At 39.6% G+C, this 17285-nt stretch overlaps 2 protein-coding genes across 2 annotated transcripts in view; one reads left to right on the top strand and one right to left on the bottom strand.

Moving 5' to 3' along the window:
- adam22 (ADAM metallopeptidase domain 22) overlaps positions 1-17285 on the top strand; it is a 53765-nt gene that overhangs the window by 18996 nt on the left and 17484 nt on the right. The window contains exons 5-6 of the mRNA XM_078252944.1: positions 3102-3184; positions 6309-6372. Coding sequence (XP_078109070.1) covers positions 3102-3184; positions 6309-6372 — 147 coding nt within the window. The remainder of the gene's footprint in view (positions 1-3101; positions 3185-6308; positions 6373-17285) is intronic.
- On the bottom strand, positions 12735-16982 carry cldn12 (claudin 12). Its single transcript, XM_078252945.1, has 3 exons — positions 16828-16982; positions 14921-15181; positions 12735-14825 (listed from the first exon to the last, which is right to left on the bottom strand). The coding sequence occupies exons 2-3, from the start codon at positions 15137-15139 to the stop codon at positions 13989-13991; spliced, it is 1056 nt and encodes a 351-aa protein (XP_078109071.1). The 5' UTR covers positions 15140-15181; positions 16828-16982; the 3' UTR covers positions 12735-13988.

Below are 17285 nucleotides of genomic sequence, written 5' to 3'. Positions count from 1 at the left end.
TATCCAGAACGTACTCTGTCTGCAAATTCCTTTTTTTCTTTTGTAAAATGGAAAGAACAAGAGGCACTTTGCCTCTTTATTAATGGCTGCTGTTCTGGAAGGTTAATATGAGACAAGCTGCAGTTTGTGACTCTGCTCACTGAAAAGGTCAAATGCCATTGTAACACAGCAGCTGTTCTAATAGGTGTACCTCAGAATCCTCTCTGTTCATGTAGTAGGTAATACATGAATGAATGCAGGACAGGAATACTTGTTTTTGGCCAATCCACCAAAATGAAATACCTGAGAAACCAAGGTACTACAACAATGTTGTGTATAATAGTTAAAAAAAAATAAAAAAAAATAATAAAAATTAAAATGTGCAGGCGTTAGCATAACTTATTTTGCTAACGCAATTAAAATGAATTAATATTGCTAATTTGTACCCGTAGTATAGTATAGCATAGTGTTACACATAGTAAAGTTGCAATTTATATAATATAAATATAATTGAGTTCATCACAACCCTTTGTCCTAACAATTTAAATAAAAGAATATAACCAAGCAAGTATAAAATATTATGGATAATTAAGAATCAATCTATATACAGCATATATATAACAGCATCTACTGTTTAAACATACGTACTGGAGAGATTAAATGTCTAAATGATATGACGATGGTGATAATAATTGGGTTTGTTATAGAGTAATTTAAGTGTTTGTTTATAGAGTGAGTCTATTGGCCCTAATATAGAGACTTTCATCAGCAGTCCTGCTCATTAACCTTCAGCACTGCTCACAATGGCCTGATACACCCGGAAGTGTTACAAAAGTATTGATACAGTACGTCAGTGCCTCTATAAATAGTATGACAAAATCTGTTTAATTTTCACGTCGCCCAGCTCTGTGTAATATGTGAAGTACTTCTTATAGTGGTACACACACTTTCTGTCTCATGAATAGTAAAATATATTTATTTGTGTACTGTCATTATTCCTCTTCTTTATCTAATTGCCAATTGCCAAACTTTCACTGACATTCAGAGGGCAGAGTGTCCTACTTGTTTACCAACTGACTGATCTCGACCTTTTCATGGTGCATTGTGTTGTCCAGAAAGATGATTAATTACTCTTACAAGAGTCTAAAGAGATCACAGATCAGACCAATTTAGCCACACACAGACACACACAGACACACAGACACACACACACACACACACACACACACACACACACACACACACAGTATTGATGCACCCACGTGCTGGTTTTGGGTGTTTCTTGCTTTGATGAGAAGTGGAGCAGAAGGTTCAGGGCGCAGGGAGGAGAGACGCTGGGATAGTAGAGCACAGCGCCACTTATAAATAGCCCTCTCTGTCTCTTCATCTCACTCTCGCTCTACCTCTCTTTACCCAACCTTTCTCTCTTCATCTGTAGCTCCATTTAAGCCATTTAATCTACTAAACTTGTACAACTTCTTTTGTTGCAGCCCATATTTACTGTATGTTTCATCTCTCTGTCAGTATATCCAATCTTTGTACCCTTTTTTGCCAATAATGCACTGCTAACTGTGCTTAAGTCTGATTTGTCAGTTCTGGTCATCTTGGATGTGAAAATGGAGACAGAAATGATAGCAGGAGTGACATAATTGCGACTGAGAGAGAACAAAAGAACAAAAAGAACAAAAATAAAAACAAAAATCTTAGCATGACTGACGCAATTTCATTTAAACAATAACAATTAATGCAGATGAGTTTAACACACACACACACACACACACACACACACACACACACACACACACACACACACGATGACTCCAAATGAGATGTAATGCAATAATTAGTGAGCTATAGAAGGGCAACTAGGTGCATTGTGTTACCTTTTTAACAGAGCCTCTCTTTATGCTAAGCTAAGCTGACCAGCTGACACAAACATAAGAGTTGTATCCATTTTCTTATCTTACTCTTGGCAAGAAAGCAAAAAATCTTAACTTAATGATACAGCATACAGTGATATTTAAACACTGTGTGCTTCCAACTGTCTGGCAACAGTTTTGGGAAGGTCCTTTCCTGTTTCAGCATAACAATATTTCCATGGAGAAGCCAAGTCAATAAAGAGTAGAAGAATTGGGCTGGCCATGACCTCAAATCATTCCAACACTTTTGGGATGAATTGGAACGCCGACTGCCAACCAGGCCTTATTGCACAGCATTACTAATGCTCTTGTGGCTCAATGGGAGCAAATTCTTGTTCCATAATCTTGTGAAAAGTCATCATCGTAACGCCTGTAGTTCTATAAGTAAGGCATGGATTGGGATGAAGTTCACAGAGAGCTGGAGGTAAAAATGGACGTGGCACTGCGTTGCTGTGAACAGCATCAGACTGTGGAGCAGAAATTGATCCTCTGATGAAAGCTGCCTTTCCTCAGGGAGGCCGACTTCCTGCCTAATGGCTGTTAGGCAGCGAGAAATGGACCAGGAAGAGATGGCCTGCAGAGCACTTAGACACTTAGACATCATACACGTCTATAGAAAATAAATTTCTGTTTACGCTCGCAGAGAGGGGAAGAAACACACACATAAAGACAGATGGAGAGTGAATACAGAGCATGAGTGGTTGATGGCGAGTTGTGACAGAGATGGAAAAACTTTTACAAGTGACCGATGCTGTGGCCTCCTATTGTGGGTAGAAGTTGCTCAATGGTGTTTTAAGCCCCCAACGTCTCCTTCCAGGCAGTGCTGCGACCGTTGACTTCAAGGCACCAAACCCTAACCTTAACCTTAACCCTAACCATAACCATTGCCTAAGACGTTGGGGGCTTAAAACGATGGAGGACAGAGAAGTCACAGAGCAGTTAACACACAGATGGTAGGATGCATAGTACCACACAAACACACACATGAACATGGAGTACATGCACACGCACATATCTACACCACATCATACTTGTTAGCAAATTAATTCTGTGTGATTGATTGCTCTGAACTCATTTCCTGATGGAACGTGGTAATGAAAGCAGCAAGTGGGATCCTTTGCTCTCTGTTTGAGTGCACGAGACATTTTAGGAGGCAACCATGTGTATGATCTTAATCTGTGAGGGTTTGTGTTTTGCTCACAGGGAGGAGAGCACTGCTACTATCAGGGGAAGGTCAGAGGCATTCCTCACTCCTTTGTGGCTGTCTCAACCTGTCACGGATTGCAGTAAGTACAAATATTATGCAACTTTATGTGTGTGTTTCTCAGCCAGCATTGCTGCCTCTGTGTCCAGCTTCTTCGGACATGCTCCCATTTATCCATTAGGTCAATGTAATTAGTTTAAGCCAGCCCTTCTCTGTCTCTCTGCATTTCCTGTTACACAGGTTATCATTCACGCAGACAGGTGCTGTTCAGACGTCTTCTCTTCTTTTTTCTTCCAAGCGTTGTTTTTTCTTTACAGTTTGTGCTCTAAAGCAGAGAGACGGGTCAGAAACGAGGCCTGTTAGGGAGGAATGCATGTCCACTGTATATCAGTGTTATAGTATGTGTGTGGGTGTTTATATACTGTGTGAAGAGAGGCAAATATGTACTCTGTGGTACTGAATGTCATTATGTGCGGACAATACAACACTTGCATAAAAACAAATAAAGCTGAATTCATCGCTATCTGTACATAAGTAAGGAAAACAGTGCTAGCTACTTGTCAGTCTGATCTACTGCTCTTTCAGGAATCCCTGTATGAATGGCATGTTCCATTATGCTTGTTGGTTGTAATGACTTTTCATATTGAATAACAGTGATTTCTCTAAGAAAATAGAGAGGTAGAACAGCTTTGTAATAGTTGCAAGTTTGAGGTGCAAAGAGTGATCTAAGCTTTATGAAATATATAACACCATTCACATCTGCACATTGTTGACAGTATACACTATTGCATCTAATTATCCATTTCAGTTGTTTCTGAAAACATAATTAATCAGTCCCAATCCATTACGCCTCATCAAAGCAATATATCTTCCTTCAACATAACGTCAGGCTAAATAAACCAAATAATCAGTGCAAAGAAGTGAATTTATCTAATAAAGGCAAGTGGGTGAAATCAGATTGATATTTGCTGAATAAGCTAAACTAAACTCAGGCTTTTAATAACGTTTGCATATTTCATGTGATTGTGGCAACATTTTGGGAAAATGTGTCAGCACAGCAAATTAGTAGGACATGAATTAATCAATCTCAAACAAGTTGAATGGGTTGCACATGCAGTACAGTTTCATATATAGGACAAAATAGTATATACAGTGACAGACAAGATGAAGTGTTTCCTGCAGACTTCTGTAAATACTAGCATGGCTGACTTTTGATGTGTGACTTCTAATTAGTCCAAATGTTAGTGTAGCATGTTATAAAACTGCTGTCATGTTATTAATAGGATATATTTGATTGAAATCTTAGGTTTTGGGGTTTTCATTCCTGATTTTCATAATGTGGAAAGAAATGCACAAGCTGACATTTTAAAGGAGACAGAGACACACCCATAGTATGCCCTGCACACACTAATTTGTGTGTGTAAGGGAGAGACAGCATGACAGTGAGAGCGTATGAGTTAGGGGAGTGCACAGTGGTGTCGAGGGGTTAGACATTAGAGCAGAGTATTTCCCTTATGCTGAGTCAGGTATTTACCATAATATACATCCTGCTCTTTCTCTCTTGCACGCACGCACGCACGCACGCACGCACACACACACACACACACACACACACACACAAAAATAACCATTAATGCAGGTTTCTGTTTGAAGCGTCCATGAGCAATGTAAAGCATTCTACATTTGTGACTGAAATACAAAACCTCACACTGATTTAAGAAATGATCAGCCTGAACATTTTGTCCCTCCCCTTTGGGTCCACTGGAAGGGGAGGGACTTTGCCTCTCTATAACTGTTATCAGCTTTAGACTCAAATGTTGCTCAATGCTGACTGGTGCACAGAAGTATGTGACATAATTTTTTTTTTTCAACCGAGTCCCCCCACCTCAAACCAGTAAGGGCGCAGACACAACACAAACATACAGATTTCTTATGTGCAAAAACAGGAATTGTTCTAACTTTGGCATGAAAATTGTGTCTTCATGTTGGATCCCATCACTCAGAAGCCTGATTGAGAATACATTTTTTAAGTCCTTTAAAGTTATTGTGAATTTCCCCTTGTAGTCTTGGCAGAATGACTAGTTTGGTTTGGATTGCCAAGAAATATATATAAATGGCAGTTAAAATCAGTATCACGTTTCTTTTGTTAACTGCAATAAGGGTTACATGTTACATTCTGTTTCAAAATACACATTCACAATGACAAAATATTGAAATTATATATAACACTTTTGTTTTCTCTCTCCGTGTGTGTATAATCTGCTATAAGTGCGACCTGGACAAAGTGTGTGTTGGAGGGGATTTCTGTGTGTTGAAGGCCAGAAAGAGGTAGAAAAAAGGAAGAGAAAGACAGATTGTGTGTTCCTGCAGTGTTCACTCTCATGACTTTACAGTTTGATCCGACCAATCTCCTAAAAGCTTCAGATAAAGTTAATTAATGGATGATGTCCATTTGTTTGTCCAGAAGACCTTCACCCAGCTGCTAAATGAGAACGTGATCTGAATTTCTCTTTTAAATGATTGCTTGGTCAAAAGTGTGTGTGTGTGTGTGTGTGTGCGCGCGCGCAAATGAAAACTACGTTTAATCTGATGAAATGAGTTTGTTATGCTGATTGTACAGTTTGATTTTTATACTGCTTTGTTCTTTGCATTGGCTGTGTGTGTGTGTGTGCGTTATACCTATATGTGATGAATGTATTTAGAGTTTTTAAGTGCATGTAAAGTCATTCAAATTTTCAATAAATGTTAGTGAGGAGCTAAAATGCACCACTTTCAAAGTAGCCTTTGTCATTGCAATCTGTGGTCAACCAGTTCAAGCTCTTAGTTATTGTTCCAGAGATAAAATCCTTAGGTGACCTTTAAGTTATGCTGTGTGGGGGGAATCTCTGAGATGATTGGATGACCTTTTGTTTCACATTACCCTCCACCTATCCTAAGCTGTACATAAAGCAGGACAGCAGAGGATTCTGTCCAAAACTGCAGCATGTACAGTAGGAGTGCATTACTGTTATTATTCTGACAAATGCTCCAATAATACAATAAAAAAAAACCCTGGGCAAGCACTAAAATGGCTCTAATCTATCACACTGATGGCTGAGGAGGAGTTGAATTCAGATGCATTATTCCATTTAGTGATGAATATAAACAACAGCAACTGGTGTTGATATGTGCTCTCCCTTTCTCCCCTCCCCACCTCTCTCTTTCAGTGGGATGTTTTTCGATGGCAATCACACCTACATGATTGAACCTGGAGGACAGGGCAGCAGCAATGTAAGTACTCTACAATATAATTTATTTTGTAGGAGCTGGAGATGGCTCCTCTCGGGGGGTTTATCAATTTTCCTTTCTTCCATCTTTTCACATCCAGCTGCCTCTCGGCCCTGTTGAATTTCCCGTGGTCAGATATTGTTACATAATTTTTTCATACAAAATGTAGTTATCCTTGAACGTCCTGGTGGCCTATAACATATAACAGCAGTCCACGGCTCACATCCAACTGAGAACCTGTGTTGCATGTCATATCTCTCTCTCTCTCTCTCTCTCTCTCTCTCTCTCTCTCTCTCTCTCTCTGGATGTTGAGACAAAACCAGAATCAGTTACAGATCACACACTAGTCATTTCTAATGAACCGTGAGTGCGGCCCGCAGGTCACAGGACAGAGAGAGATTTGCTGGGATACAAAGCCAGCAGACAGCAGAAAAGCCTACAACCCGTTAGATAATAACACCGGCATTATGGTCAGAATGAAAGGACAGATCTGAGATTGTCTAAAGAAGCCTTGAGCACGAGAGTGAAAGAACATGCTGCTGATAGAGAGAGTGTGTGTGTGTGTGTGTGTGTGTGTGTGTGTGTGTGTGTGTGTGTGTGTGTGTGTGTGTGTGTGTGCGTGCGTGTGTGTGTGTGTGTGTGTTCTTTATGCTCTAATTAAAACGTCCAGAAGGTTTCTGTCTGGTGTTAATCAGTAAGGGACAAAAGGAGACTAGATAAGAGAGGTCAGGGATTTGTCTGTATGTTTGTGGGTGGAAGTGTGTATGTGCACTTATGGGTGTTGGAAGTGCCGGCCTGGTACACAGAAGCCTCTTAAGATTTATTCCCATGTGACGTTTTAGTGCCAACGGTGTTGAAAGAGTGGAAAGGAGGGGAAATAAAGAGGATGGATGGATGTAAAGAGCAAATGTAAGGCTGAGAAGACGAATGTTAACTGAGAAAAAAGGGATGAGAAGGAGGCAGGTACACAGAGGGAGGCGCAGCTGAGCCAAAAACACAAAGTTGTTAAATTAAATGTGATTGGATTGCTTGTAATTGTATCTTGTGCAGAGAAACTGTAAAACAAGAGGAACTAATTGGTTTGGAAAGGCAGTTGCTATATCACAGTTATACATTCAAAGAAATCTTTCAAAGAATGAGAAAACAATCATTCAGCCCACTAGATTTATTTCACGTGTCACAGCTCTCTCCCCCCCTTCTACTTCTTTGACTCCCTTCTTTTCTGGCCTCTTCTTCATCTCCTCTCTGCCTTCATCATTCCTCTCCAGCGTTTTCTGGAGAGACTGAATTATTCAAGCAGAGAGAGAGAGAGAGAGAGAGAGATCTCAACTCAGAATATCGCTGCAGCACTCGTTTTCAGAGATACAGTATCTAGTAGCTTTTTTTGGTAATTTACAAGGCCACAGTGATGTAAAATGCACATCAAAATTGGAAGAGTTTCTCCACCAGTTTAGGTTTTATATGCGTGTCATGCCAAACATTTGTCAAAACACTGATGCATATCAAATAAAAAATACAGCAAGTCATCCTCTGGTAGCATATATATTACACATAGAAAGCCAAAAGACAGATATAATTAATGTTTATGTACAACATTTCAATTAATTGCCACAAATAGAAGGATAGCTTTTACTGCTACCAGCCTAAAGTTTTGTCTGATAGATTCCTCATTTTCAAGTAACTGGCTAACTTAAATGTTTCACGTGTGAATAGCCAACTCACTGTTTGTGCATCGTCCATGTTTAAAAAAAAAAAAAAAATCTTTTTTATGTTTTAATCTTACTTAAAGGGATACTTGCTGATTTAAATCCACCTCTGTGTCATGGCAGTGTGTTTAGAAGAACGGTGTTTGGCTTCCCTCTGTGGCTGCAGTGCACAGAGCCGAGGTCAGCCGAGAGAAACTGCGGATCCCGGCAGAACTCTGCTGCTCTGCTCAGCTCATGCACTGCGGCCACGGAAGGAAGCCACACACCATTCATCTGCACACACTGCCCACACTGCCATGACACAGAGCTGGATTCAAATCAGCTAAAATATCTAAAATATATTGGGTAAAAAAAGAAACTAGAAAAAAATGTTAATGAATTTTTAATATCATTGAGATGGCACATTGACAGTGGTGGAAAGTAACTACTGTAGGTACATTTAATCACATACTTTACTTGAGTATAATGTTAAGGTACCTGTACTTTATTTCCATTTGATTTATTCTTCACATGTATCTGACAGCTTTAGTTACTTTGCAGTTACAGATTACTTACAAAACATAAATATGATACTGTATTATGGATTAAACCACCCAAACGAATATAAATCATATAATAAACTTAGCTTGACTTTGATCAGCTACAGTACTAAAATGCTACTTAGACATTAATGAATTATTAATTATAGTCCAATAATAGTATATAACACTATAACAACATGGCCTTTTTTCTGCCTAGTGAGTACTTCTACTTTTGATACGTTGGTACATTTAGCTGATAACACTGTATACTTTTTGAATGAAATTTAACTTGTAGTTTAGCATTTTTAATTGTGATATTACTACTTTTGCTCAAGTAAATACTTGTTCCACCACTGCACTTTGGACACAGTTGCTCTTCCTCTTCCAGTGTGACTCTTTAGTTTTATCATTTAGTTGTAAAACACCACATCTCATCTTGGCTTAAAGATCTACGTATTCTTCATCTTATGTCAAACATAATTGCCTGTACCTTAGTTTGTGTTTTTGGAAAATATTTGGCATGTAGCTCCATTGCCAGTCTTGGCTTTGGCATTTTAGGTGGGGGATTCCTGTCTGCGTGACAATGTCGGACAGCGCTGCCCCCAAGCCCAGCAACGGCTGTCAGTTTGTCAGCCCTGAGCTCTGGATGTCTGCTCCCTGCGGGCAATGGTCCACACTGACTGTCTCTGCCCCTCTGCAGCTCTGGGCTCCTCTCAGTGTATCTCTTTCTCTATTTCACTCTCAGTCTATGTATCTCTTTGTCTCTTTGACAGTCTGCTGGGTCTGCAAGTCTTCCTCTCATTTTTGTCACACAGACGTTTACTGTAAAAAACCTAAGTGCTCGTCATGTATCCTGTGTATTCACACACACACACACACACACACACACACACACACACACACACACACACACACACACACACACAGAGAAAGTAGTGTGCCTGAGTTGATTTAAGAGGGTTCTTTCCTTTTTAAAAGGTTGTTTTCTCAGTCATGTTCTTGTTATGACTTAAAAACAGCCACTTATCAGTTAGTAGTATTAAATGCAGAGGCTTTGTGCCCCGATATGCACAACTAAATCCGGCTGTTATGATCTAATTGAAAGTGATAGAAAAAAGAAATATGGCAGGATGGGGTGTGTGTGGAGATAGATAAAGTCGGCATGGCTTCTGTCGACATATGGTAAATCCATCTGCTCTTCTTCCGCCAAGGCAGAAAAAGTTCTGCAGGACATTAGCTAAGTCTGTCCTCAACAAGCTGCTCTCATCACCTTATGCAGCTGAACTTGTTATCATGTTATGTAAATGGGGTTGTGAACAAGTAGACAACAGTTGTAAGCAATACAGAGCACCACAATTAATGTTCACAAGCTTAGAACGTGATGTATCCGGGCGCTACGTGACTGATAAATCTTGCACTTCTTCCTGTGTGTAAGTGTCTGCGTGAGCATGTGCGTGCAGACAACTTGGTGTGATTCTGACTTGCATATGCAGAAAACACCATATGTTTAGCTGTCATGTTTTTTGCACACCTTTCCAACCCCACCTGCACTTCAGGGCCCCTGTGGCTAGATCCCAACAGCTCGGTCTATTCACTTCAGGGAGGACTCAGACTAGGCATAGTGCTGTGTTGTGTTGATAGTGCTGTGATCATGAGTTCAGGGTTGCAGTACATTTTAACTATAAAGGCTAAAAAAAACAACAAGACATAGCAGTATTTTGATAAAAAAAAAGATATACTTAGAAATGAATTGTGGACGATGGTGAAACAGCTTCAGAAAGATGTAATAAGCAATCATACATTTTCTTTCTATTTGTAAAGTTTAACTTGCATGTTTTTGTATACAAAGTGTTAAAACAGTATACTATAATGATTAGTATTTAGTACATACTGTATAACATTTGCTAACCAGCATAAACACAAAATACAGCTGAGGTGGATGGGAATGTCATTAGTTTTGTACGTGTATTGGTCAAAGTAAAATTGTGACCTGATGGTCACCAAAGAAACTACAATCCATCCTCTGAACCATGCATTTCTGTAAAAATGTTCATCTTAATCATTCAAATAGTTGTTGAGTTATTTTATTCTGGACTAAAAATGACTCCATGATTCCAGCTTCACCAATGTGAGATTTTTTTCTCTTTTTTAAATCAAATATCTTTTTGTCAGCATCTGCTGTCAAGCATTTCTATAAAATATTCCCAAACCTGGGAGATAAATGAGAGGGTGAGGGAGTTGAAGGGGGAAGTAAGGGGTGTGTTGATGGTGGTGGTGGCAGGTTGTAGGGTGGGGGGGTGATTGCATTAGGTGCCAAGAAGAGGATTTTTTTTTTATACTAGCTCAAGCTGGAAATGAAGCTCAGTGTGAGTTGGAACTGATGGGATAAAAAAAAAGTATCCCTGTGGCCTCAAGCCAACTTCATGTTACTAAACCTGGACCAGTTCATTCACATATGCAGGCAGAGAGTGAAAATGAAAAGCATTTTACCCCACCCTGCTTTATATTCATGAGCCACTAGTCTGTGTCTGAGGTACCATCTCCCCTGGCAACCCAGGCTCCACCCCTGTCTCTTTGTAGCACGACATATTAAAGCCATCTGTGTTTAAACCCTTAATCTCCATCACTACACACTCCCTGTCGAGTCTATACGCTGTGGTTGTATTTGGGAGGTTTTGGTTGTATATGGGAGTGATGATGTGGGGGAACAAAGAAGACTCTGGTCAAGAAAAGGCTTTATTACAACGGTTAATTCAGAAATAACTGCTCCGATTATGATGTGTATGTGCTCCAAATAATACAAAAGCAACTATGTCACTATGTCATCATTGTTAATTATCAACATGAAAGTGTCACATTAAAGGAGTTGGTTCCAATTATGACTGCTGCAGTTTAGTCTTTCTCTCTTAATTCAGACGGTCAGTCCACTAGGACTACATCAAAGATAAGACAAAACACTGGAGCACTAAAAGCCTCATTTTAATAGAGTGCTCACCGTTCCTAATTGGCTTTGGTTTCTCTCTGGAGCCTACGATGTGAAAACTCAAATATTTACCCACAAAGCAGATCATAGTTCAGGGCAACCGTCATTGAGTTTATTTTCTCAGAGTTGCTTTTAAAGTGCTGTGTTTTCTTTAGCATTTCTGCACATTTCAGCCATGAAGGCTAAAATTAAATCGTGCTCCAAAGCCAAACGAAGCCACAGTGTCATATATTACAGTGCATAAATAAAATTGGTCAAGCAACACAAAATTGATAACCAATTAATCTAATCTAATTTAAGTGATTTATCAATTCCACTATCTGGTTTTAGCTTCTCCAACGTAACATTTTGGGCTGTTCCCTGTTTTATAACATTGTAAATTTAATATGTTTGGGTTTTGGCTTGTTGGTGGTTCAAAACAAACTCTTTAAAGACTCCAAACTGGACTCTGAAAGCTTCTTTATACTAAGTATATTATCCTGGTGAAATAAAGTAAAATGAACTTGAATTGTAAGGGCTATTCTCTGGAGGAATTGATAAGTCATTGTGAGTTGCATGTACTGTATGTCTATGTTGAACAGCTGTCTGCAATTTTCTAGATTTGTGTTCTAGATGTTTTTCTTTGTCAGTTGAGATCAGTGTAATAAATTGGGAATGAAGCTGCTGACATTCATTCAGTGGGGCATTATGGGGAAGTAAATTAACACCTGTACAACGTAAACAACCTTTATGAATCTTGTATTAACTTTTACTTTTAGTCACCTAAAGGCACAGTCCGTTAATGTAGAACAAACTAAAAGGGTACCGCACGGTTTAAACGTAGCCTTGGCATCGCTGGTGCAGACTGGCATATGAACAACTTTAATATCAAGTCATCATGAATGAATTACAGAAGGAAATATAACATTTTATGGCAATACATTTTGGGAAACCAGAACCTCACAAGCCATTGATTGTCTGTAGCAATTTATTAATTAAACTGTAAATGTGGTGACAATCAGCTGAAACTATCACCGGAGCAGATATGAGCGGACTCTCTGACCAGTTTGTAACTCAGTCTGAGTGAAATGGTTGAAATTACTTTACATGAATTCTTTCATTATGAAATTGATTGTGTATCTATTTTTGTTGCAATGACGCATAAAACGTACTATGTAGCAATTAGTAAATTCTTTTTTATTATCCAGCAAATAAACAGACCTCACATAGGTTGTGATTTATGTTTTAACAACAAAAAAGACCAGTGTAGAAAAACATGGGACATCAAAATTGTAGAATAACATAAGACATGTGCAATAAGCACATTAGACTTTGTAGAAATGTTGATCAGTGCTCATTACGCAAAACATGCAAAAGGCAGGATTCAAACTGTACGTTAAAATTGTAAAAGTACTACCACCACTGAACAACGTTACACTTCCAGCTAAGCAAGTTTTAATTATCAGCAGACATGTTCAGAAGAACAGTACGCTCATTTCTGTTTTTAACATTACAGTTCAAAACTTAAATGAAATCTGCAACTATACATTAAATGCAACACAGCTAACAAATGTCTTAGTGCCATAGTTTTAATTTTTTTTTATTAACACTTTGGAAAAGTATGTTATAATATTGATTAACTAATATGATAGAAAATACTCTAGGCTTTAACAAAGTCAGTGAACAAAGGCAATGTAAACTGGCACAGTATTCACATAATTAGTGCATTAAAAACTTCAACAGCTGCTCTTTACAGGGCAATGTGACATTAACAATTCATGACACAACAAACACAAAATCTATTAACAGGTGAGTCGGTTAGTAGTTGTCCATTCAGAGCCACAGAATTTAAAGTAACGTTCAGTAGTGATAACCGGAGACTTTCATACTGTAAGCTTTACACAGGCAAAAGTGACCAACATTTACAAATGTAACAGAAAAATATAACTTTGCTGACTAGCTGGCACTAGCTTTTTGGCAGCCATCATCAGGACATCTTTAATATAAAATCAATAGTGGTAATTTATATTCAGCCACATCACAAATGCAAGTAACTATTTCCTTTTAGCTAGTAAGTTGGTCCATTGGACACTTCAGCAAGTAAGGAGCTATTGTTTAGTGGTCCTTCTCTGCTGGTAAAATAGTGAAAAAGGCTAGTTGGTTGAGCTGGCTTTCAGTATGTTAGGCATTGTTTGCACCAGTGATTTAGTGATCTTCGTTATAAAGAAAATATCATCCTTCATATAGTAAACGCAGAGTTCTTTTAACTGGGTTTCATCTTCAATAATCAGCAATTTACAGACCTGGACTGACTGCGCTCATATTATTAACTTTCAACTATCATACTCTATTAGTTTTATCAGTGGTGAACTTCATGGAGGGTCATGGACAGAAGCCTTCAATGTGCTGACGTTATCAGCCTCTCTTCTCTTACTGTTCCTGTGTCAGCACGGGAATGTCGATCTCTATGGCAGACATCCGTGAGCGGGAGGAGTAGCGGTGGCCTGCGTAGCCCTGAGAGGGTGCGTAGCTCTGTGAGGGTGCGTAGCTCTGTGAGGGTGCGTAGCTCTGCGAGGGTGCGTAGCTCTGCGAGGGTGCATAGCTATAGGCCTGGGTCCCTCCCACCTCTGAACCATACCCATCTGGAGCAGAAACCTGAGACATGTACACCTGTGGCGGTGCAGGGGCAACCACACTTTGCACGTAGCCCTGGGAGGTCACATACGGCTGGGCGTCAATCACTGTAGGAGGATAGGTCTGTGGTGGGAAAGGCTGAGGACCATAAACTGGGGAAGGAGGATATCCGTTGGCAGTGAGAGGCTGGGTGGACAGAGAAGTCGGCATGGAGGGCAGAGGCAACCAGAAGGGTGAAGGCAGCTTTTTACACATACAGTACCACATGAACATCAGCAGGGCGGCCAGCATCAGTCCTCCAGAGCAGCCTATAGATACATAAACAGCAAAGCCGTCTGAGAAAATGTTTTCATATCTGATGTTCATTTCCTTGGTGCGGAACAGGAACCACACTGAGGGTGCAATGGCGATAGCTCCACCCAGGAACAAGAACATCCCAGCCACCAAGTGACAGCCTGCATTGTTGACCAGGAATCTAATGGTCTTAATGTCCGGTTCAGGCTTGTCTGAGCAGCAGCAGGTCTTACACATTCCTGCCATGCACAGCAGCAAGGCTAGAGAGCCGAACAGCAGGCCTATAGGCAGACAGAACTGCAGTAGCCGCAGATCAAGCTGGTCCACTTTAGAGTACCACTGCAAACAAGAGAAGACATTACTTCTTTTAGAACAATTTAGGACAGAAAAGCAAAAAGCAAAATCAGAGGAGAGCACATTTCTCAAAGTAATACCTCTGAATCATAGTAGTAACATCCTGAATAGCCATCCTGTTTCACACATTTAGCCCACAGGCCATCATACACGCTGATATTCTTGGCATTACGATTGAAGGTGACGAGTCTGGTTACACGCCACTGTGGGATGAACGCTGCCACAGCAATCCCTCCCAAAGACACAAAGGCAAGGATGAAGGCAAAAGCGTTGGTGGCGTGGATGTCCCGGCACGACATGGCGGTGCTGACAGGAACTGAGGCCACGAGGAGAGTTCCTGTCTGAACAGATAAAGAGAGGAAGTCAGAAATAAGTGGCTGGTCAGTGCAGTTGCAAGTGGTGGGGCCATAATGTGACTACAGTAAATCATTTTTCTGTTCACAGAACTCCTGATTATAGAAAAAAAGCCATGGTTATACAAGATTCTCCAAATGGCCCCATTACTATTGAAGAAAGCTAACTGTGCCACTGACTGACCTAGCTATGAGCAACCCCCCTGTATTTCTATTCACCACAGTGTAGTTGACCCAATATCTGCTGTCCCCGAGAAACAATGCTCTCATTTCATTAGCAAGAAGTGGGAATGACTTGGGGGCTGATGTTGCAGGGCAAGAGTGTCTATACTGTAGTGCATTACATAGATTGTACAGCTAAACAATGAGCAATTGAATTAGATGCTTGAGGTCTCTTTATGTGACAGTGTGCAACAGTGACTATGACTGTGTGTGGAAACTTTATCTGGAGAATCTGCTATGTGCTTTTATACCATCAAGTCTAGATATTTTGATGTACTCAGACTAAAGCCAAACAACTTATCTTACGCTTTCAGATGATACAAAACGCAGCTGCTCAGCTTTAAACAAATTCAAAGAGAAGCGATCAGACCACCCACGTTCTGGCTTCTCTTCACTGGTTAGTTCACTGGAGTTGATTTAAGATTTACTGATTATGTTTAAAGCACTTCATGGTCTGGCTACTAGCTCTTGTGATGAATTGTTGGATAAATGGTTGGTAAAGTGATGACGCAGGCAATGTTCATCAGGCTGTTTATTTTATATTCTGGTTCAAACCTAAAGGTGAGTAGCAGGCCTTGCACTTAGGGCCCCTCAGATCTGGAGTTCCCTGTCTGAGGATCTGAGGCTTGCAGAGTTGGCAACATCTTTATTGATTCTCAAAACATATCTTTTAAAAAAAAGACTTTATTAATGCTTGCACAAAGTTGTATTTGTCCAGTTGTAATACACCTTATCTGTTTCATTTGTTTATTTCACATCTCACTCTTATTATTGCGTGTTTTATTCCGTTTTACTTTTTTGTATTTTTAGTTGCCTGATTTAATTGTAGTCACTGGGTGTTTTATCTTGATTCACACATGTAAAGGAATGTGGTACTAACTGCATCATTTCAATAAAACTGTCTGACAATACACTAGCTAAGCCAATTACATAATTATACACACACCTGGTAATATATTGAAATCAAATATTGTGATTAACGTTATACCATAGCCCAGTAATAACAGGTTATTATGAAGCTATTATTACATGCAACAGCTTGCCAGATGACGCCTGTCTGGGTAGTTTCACCAGCTAGCTAGCTTAACGTTAGCTAACTTGTGTTACGTTAGCTCTTTTAGCTCGTGGACTGATAGCTATCTGGAAACACATATAACCTGATTAATAGCTGCATATATCAACAATTTGGTCGCTAAAAGTTACCGTCGAAATATCAACTAATTAACAAGAAATGTGTAACAATGGGTTGTATTTAACGCTAACGTTAGTTCGTTACATTAAAGTTGACGTTGCTAGCTAACTAGCTAGCTTGCTGATGGCTAAAACGTTAGCATTACAACAACCTGTTGCGTCCTGAATTCCTCTATGTAAAGCTCAAAAACGGCAACTACATTAAACATTGACTACAGTACCTTATATCATTTCAGTCTGTTCCTCCTAACGTTACACACTCGATCCAAACCACACTAGAGTAACGTTACAACGCCTTTGCACTGAAGGAACGTTACAGTGGATAAACAGGATGTGGCCTCAAAACAGCTGGGGTGTTTCTGCCCTCATTGTTGTCTCACTGGTGGTTAACGCATGCGTGCAGAGCATTAAATCACAGCGTTTATACAATTAGACATAGAGCAAATTAAAAGTAGATCAAATAATAAGGCATGATGAATAAAAATATCTTATTGTTCAAAAATTGATTAAAATATTAAGAATATACTGTAGGCCTAAATGTATCATTTCGGTGATACGGTGCAGATATCTAGGGCCAGCAGCTTATTTTTAAAGGATCTTTTAAATCCCTAAACCGTAAATTGCAGCAAAGTATTTTGGAAGGCACCAGAGTTTGACAGATGTAAATATAGCTTTGTGT

The sequence above is a fragment of the Sander vitreus genome, chromosome 6 (assembly GCF_031162955.1).
Source record: "Sander vitreus isolate 19-12246 chromosome 6, sanVit1, whole genome shotgun sequence".
NCBI classification, from domain to species: domain Eukaryota; kingdom Metazoa; phylum Chordata; class Actinopteri; order Perciformes; family Percidae; genus Sander; species Sander vitreus.
This window is presented reverse-complemented; position numbering and strand designations above follow the sequence as displayed.